Source organism: Poeciliopsis prolifica, unplaced genomic scaffold, assembly GCF_027474105.1.
Source record: "Poeciliopsis prolifica strain line A6 unplaced genomic scaffold, Auburn_PproV2 SCAFFOLD002, whole genome shotgun sequence".
Classification (NCBI taxonomy): Eukaryota; Metazoa; Chordata; class Actinopteri; order Cyprinodontiformes; family Poeciliidae; genus Poeciliopsis; species Poeciliopsis prolifica.
This window is the reverse complement of record NW_026562377.1, coordinates 19,473,149-19,479,137: the sequence shown is the minus strand read 5'-3', so window position 1 is coordinate 19,479,137 and position 5,989 is coordinate 19,473,149. Positions and strand designations below refer to the sequence as shown.

Here is a 5,989-nt window from a genome sequence, read left to right as displayed (position 1 = left end):
TTTTTTTTTTCCTGCTCTGTCAAATAATAAAACTAATTTTAACCCCTGTTTCTTGACTTGTTTGTTTACTGGCAGGGTTGCATGAAATTTGAACTTTGCTGGAGAAAAAGATACAAACACACACACACACACACACGCACACACACACATACACACTCCGTCCTTGCACCAACTAGACTCCACCCACCCACCTTGTCCATTCCTAAATAAGAGCCACTTTTCCCCAGCACATTCTATTTTTCTTTTTTCTACACAATTCATCAAGAGTCAACTTACTCCACATTTCATAAAGATCAGATGTTGCCTCGTATTTTTTTGTCAGGTTTCTAGTGCAAATATCTTAGCACACTTAAAATAAGACAAAATGAACTTACAAGTACCTTTTCAGCAAGAAATGGGAGCTGGTTTAAAGCAAATGCTTCGTTACTATTTTATGAAAAACGACTAGTTCCATTGGCAGATTATTTCACTCAGGAAAAATATTCATTGTTGTGAGTGTAGTATTTGCACTAAAAGCAAGACCAAAATTACTTGGTAGGATTTAGTAATTTTGTAGAGCAGTCTCCCTCAGAGGTGATTGCACACGTTTCTTTTTGAAATGTTTGAGGTACATGACCTGATTTGTATTTGCTTGTTGTGGACGATAGATGGCAGCAGAGTCCTTTTTTTTTGAAGGGATGCCATGAAGACGTTTCAGTGAGAGCCACTGTAATGAACAAAACTACACTGATAGATAATAAAAAATAGATTGTCATTATAGTCACTCATAGATGACGCGTTTGAAATGAGATTCTGAGAACCAACAAGCACAGAACACAACAGCTTCCTTGAGGCTGTCTTTTATTTTATAAGGCACAAAAAAAAAAAAAAAAACATGCAAGTGAAGATAATCCTCTTAATTTAACATTTATCATCCAAGACCTGTTCAGGACTGAGGAGATCGTGTTTGACCTATGCACCTGTCTGGTGCATCTGATGACCAGTGGAGATGCTGATGAGTAAACAGCCACGACTGGGAGCCAATCAGCCGTCAGAGCACCGGGGCTCCTGCTTCTTAATTGGCTGGATTTCCGTGTGAGAGCCACCGAAAGCACAGGCCTTTTTTTTTCTATCAGAGAATGAGCCGAGGGGACCCTGCAGCTAAAAAAACAGACAGAGAGGAGAGGAAGGGTTATTGAGACAAGAAGCAAGAGTGTGTGAGTGTGTGCGTGCGCGTGTGTTTTGAAGCAGCCAATAATTACCTTCTAGCAGCTGAACCAATCAATAGCCTTGGAGAGAGAGAAGAGAGAGAGAGAGAGAGAGAGTCCATTTAAATTTCAGTCTATTCCCAGGAAAAAGACACTCGCGCTCATACACACGTACACACACCCACTATCACACACACGCTCGCAGACACACAGCCCGTCCATTCAACCAGAGTCAGGGAGAAGGAACGGAAGTGTTTTCTTTGGGGGAGCACAGCTTATCCTTTCTCTTGTTTACCGACTCGTGGTGGGCGAAGAACAGATGGACAAGATGAACCACAGCTCAGCTGAGGCAGAGCCTGAAACCATAGAGCCGCTGCGTTACCTCAGGTAGGCACCATTCTATTCTATTCTATTACCACTTTGATTTTTCACGCTGTCTTGAACTGCTCCCTCTCATGACTGCTCACATCAGTGTGGAGAATTGACAGATAAGTGGCGGGCAGATGGAGACAGAGAGAGACTTCAGCATAGAGAAAGTTTTCTATTGACCTTCTGACTGAGCTACAGGGATCAGATGAATGATAGTAGGAATAATATTTAGTTGAGAAACACTGGTGAGGAATGTGATTGGTCAATTCTTATGAGGATCTTCTTCCGCCCTGCGTCTCAACTTTTGATCCCTGCTTCTGCTTCTTTCCCCTGATGCCACAAATTGAATTTGATCCACGATTAACTCAGGGCGTCCAGGGGTTATCTGACTTCATCGCTTCACACATTACCAACCAAGCCGAGCATCTTGCGATTCCCTGGTATCTGGGAGTGGAGATGGGAGGGCTGTGGAGACTCCCTGAGGCCAGGCCGCTTTCCTGGTTGCCTGTTGCTCTCGCACACAAATGCGTGCATCAAGTGTCCTAAATGGTTTGCTGCTTCACAGAACCAGTTGAACATGACAAAAGCTCTTGACAAAGATCTATTTTTCCACGGGCAGCTGGGTTAAGAGGATACACAAAGGTGGGTACTAAGTGGCAAAACTGCACTAATTAAACTTTTGGTGGTTGAAAGTGTTTTTGTGGAAGTCAGATTCTGGTTTTTGCTCCCCTGAGGACCAGAACACAAGAAACACTGCGAGGTCTCTGACAGACAAAAAGAAGAAATTACAGAATTATGTCTATATAAGTATAAAGATGTCCCTAGGCCTTGTCAAATTTATTTGGCTGAAAGTCTGTGAGAGAAAACCTGGTCTGTTGATGTTTCAACAGACAGAAAATGGCTGGAGTTCTTAGTTTTTATGTATTTAATGAGTCGGGTGGACGTAACTTTCTTTTTTTTTATTTTCAGCATTTGACCTGTCTGTCACTTATCAGAGCTCCCACTCTGACCAATTTATATTTTCATTTCTCAACAGCAGTCATTTTGGAGCAAATGTTTGGGGGACATGATGAAAAGAAAGTGAATCATGGCTCAGATTTGTAACACAGTGAAGCTGCTCTGTTGGCGGCATTATAGACATGCCTAAATAAAAACTAAATGCCTTACCAAGTATTACAGTAAGATGAAGTTGGAAGGTTGTACAGTGCAACAAGATGAAAATTGAATAGCACAAAAAAATGACTGCTAAAAAGAAAAATAAAGGAAAGATGGCTTCAACTGGAAAAGGATGGCAGATTTTAATGCAGCTCTTGAATGTTTGTCTGTTTCTGTTTTACAAAGTATATTTTGATCATTTCTTTCGTATCTGAAATTATTCATGAAATTCTGGTGTGACAGCATGACTACATGTGCTCTGCCTGAAATAGATGCTGGACATGAAGTCATTTCTAGTGAATTATTAACAAGCTTATAGTACAGTTTGAATGCATAAATCAAAGGGACTCTTGGGTTTGTCAGCTTGATTCCCACCTAAGATTCTATGATCTGTGAGCTGTCTGAAACACACACACACACACACACACACGCACATGCGCACAGGGCATGTTGTTGAAAATTATTTTAGAGCTAATCTGCCCACAGCCAAAGACTTAAAAAAAAAAATCCCACTAGAAATTCAAAGGAAACAGTAACAAGCTAGAGAGCAGAGCGAGTCTGGCTCATTAATTGGTTCGTTTCACTGATTAAGATGAAGGTTTTCAAGAGCTTCCTGTGGGCAGGTGGTTAAATTCAGAAAAGATTATTTTTTCACACGCAATTTCACTGATGATAGATGAAGCTGCCTGCAAACCTATTTACTTGAACTTTTATATTTTGTCAAATTTTTTTCACAAATTTCTGTTCGTTTTGTCTTTATTGGATTGGACTGGGTTAGACCAATGCAGCAGGGCACGATTATAAAGTGAAAGAAAAGGCTTGCATAATTTTTGATGTTTTTCTGCAAATAAAAATCTGCAAAGTCACAAGATGAGAACATTTTGAATGACATGCACGCGAACTGGACGTTTTGTCAAGCTACACCAACCCCTTGTTAGAACATGGTGGTGGCAGAATAATGCTCCTGGATGCTGTTCTTAGGCAGAAGCTGGTCGGAGTTAAAGGGGGGGGGGGTGTGGATGTAGCTTAAGGCTGGGCAAAATGATTACAAACAGAACAAATGCTAATCAATTTAAGTGCATTTTGAAATTTGGAAAATTTTACTATTATGTTCTGATCACACTTTTGTCTTCTTAATCACAACCCCTTTGTTTTTTCTTTGAATTAAAAAAAAAAGGCTGGATAAAAATGGATCACCCTGTGATGCCGTGGCATATTTCACAAACGTCATTTCGAGACGGGATCAGATTTGCTCCCGTGAAACTGACAAAACACTCTTGAGTCACAGTTGATTGATTCAACTCAGGAGAAAACTCCCTGGTTTTTATTATTAGATGTATTATTAGAGCACTCTCGTGGAGCTTAATTTACACTCCTCATCAACATATGTAATTGCAGCCTTCACGGCGCCTGCGCTTGCGTTACTCACAATATGTCAACATTAGAGAAAACGAGGCTGTGAAAACGAAGCCTCGCTCGCGGGTCTCTGCTGGCTCTCAGTTAATGGATATTATTGTGGAGGGAATGCTCATTAGAAACGGCAACTGTCCTGCTCAGATTCCACGCATGTCTACTACACGTGTGAATGCTAAGTGGGGGATTTAGGATGAGATGATAATTAGATGGTGAGAATTCCTCTCTGCCACGTCCGGCTGCGAGAACCTGGCGATGATGAAGCTGTTCGCCGGCCTGATGAGATCATATAGAACTTGCATCTGGCGTATGTGCCAGAGGCAAAGAGAAACCCCTTTACGTTAATCCATGGAATGCGGAGCGATATCAAAATTAAGCAAAATGGATCTACAGACAAAAGGGCTGCCGCGCATCTGTGTATTCAAATGATCAGATGGAGATGTGGAATGAAATGCCAGAATCTTTCATGAGGAGCGGAGTCATTGCTATGGCACTTCAGCTGATGCGATGCTGCAGGCTGCGAGACCTGAACATGTTGTTCGCAGCTGGCGATCACTCGGCCTCATATCTGGATCCGGAGCTTGTTGCTGCAGGTAGCTTCGGAAAGTTCAAATGAGTAAATCGCAAAGGGCACGCACACACAGAAGGCTTCTGTGAGAGCGTTTTATTCAAGGAGAGAAAGCAGATGAGTAAATGTCTCAGCTCCAAAGCCTGCTCTGTTTCTCTACATTTCTTGTTGTTTTCTTCTTCTTCTTTCTGCTGCAACTGCAACATGTTTTGATTGTGGAAAAAGTTTTTTTCTCTGTTTAATTGCTGCGTATTTTTATATGACATGCTACAAAACAAATGAATATATATAAACAAAGGGCTTTGAAATGGCTGCCTATCTTTATTAGCACACTGCACACCTTTAACTTCATGCCCTTCCAACTTTTGCAAAGATGAATTTCGGCCTCATTGTTGTTCCTTCTGCTCATCAGCCTCCTCTCAGCTTCCTGCCACCAATTCTCAGGTTGGCAGCTCCATTTGCTTGTGTGGGAGCCTCTGTATTTATTTATAGTCCAAATGCAATGACTGGGGCATGGAGGTGGGGAACCGAGGACAGTTATGATTTGCAACCTGTGCAATGCTTGCCCATCATTTTCCCCCCTCTTTGATTAAAATCAGGTTAGCTGTAGTGAACTACATTTATCTCAATTTGTCACGTTAAAAAAATCAAACAGGATGGATACATGCGGAGAGCAAGGTGAGCTTCTGTTTTTTTTTCTATGTGAAAAATTTGATCTCGATAAGCAAGTTATTTTTCGTACCTTAGACTATCTACCTATATGTCTTAAACAACAGAAATATCTTTGAATGATGCTATGATTTTGTTAGAAACTAAAATGGTTGAAACGAGAAAAGTATAAATGTGCTACAATTACTATTTGACCTCAATTCATTACAAATAGCCCATTTTGTTTTAGTGTTTTTTTTATTATAGTCATGTCACACTATTGCACATCCGCCTTGTGTTTTTAATAGTGTGTGAAAATACGTGGCTTTAATTCAATGCTACTCTAGCTTAGTTTTCATGTGCATCTGATACTGGGGGGTATATAATTTCATCTTGCATCTCAGAGATGTTAAATATACTGTGCACATGCTAAATGTACTTGAATAACATGCAGGAATAACATTAGTTTTCCCGGCATGGTGAATTCTTGAAGCTGCTTCCCCTGATTGCACTGTGACCCATTTTGAGAAACTTCCAGCTTAATTTCACTCAGCGCTGAACTTCAAACACACACAACCTCCCTTATACAGCAGCGGACTGTGCACGTCACTCTCATTCATGAGATTAGCACAATCTCATGAGTTGATTG

The 5,989-nt window shown here is 40.9% G+C and overlaps 1 protein-coding gene across 1 annotated transcript in view; it reads left to right on the top strand.

Moving 5' to 3' along the window:
* The first annotated feature begins 1,357 nt into the window (after positions 1–1,357).
* Positions 1,358–5,989, top strand: part of yjefn3 (YjeF N-terminal domain containing 3) — a 44,072-nt gene continuing 39,440 nt past the window's right edge. The window contains exon 1 of the mRNA XM_055019912.1: positions 1,358–1,574. Coding sequence (XP_054875887.1) covers positions 1,507–1,574 — 68 coding nt within the window. The 5' untranslated portion in view covers positions 1,358–1,506. The remainder of the gene's footprint in view (positions 1,575–5,989) is intronic.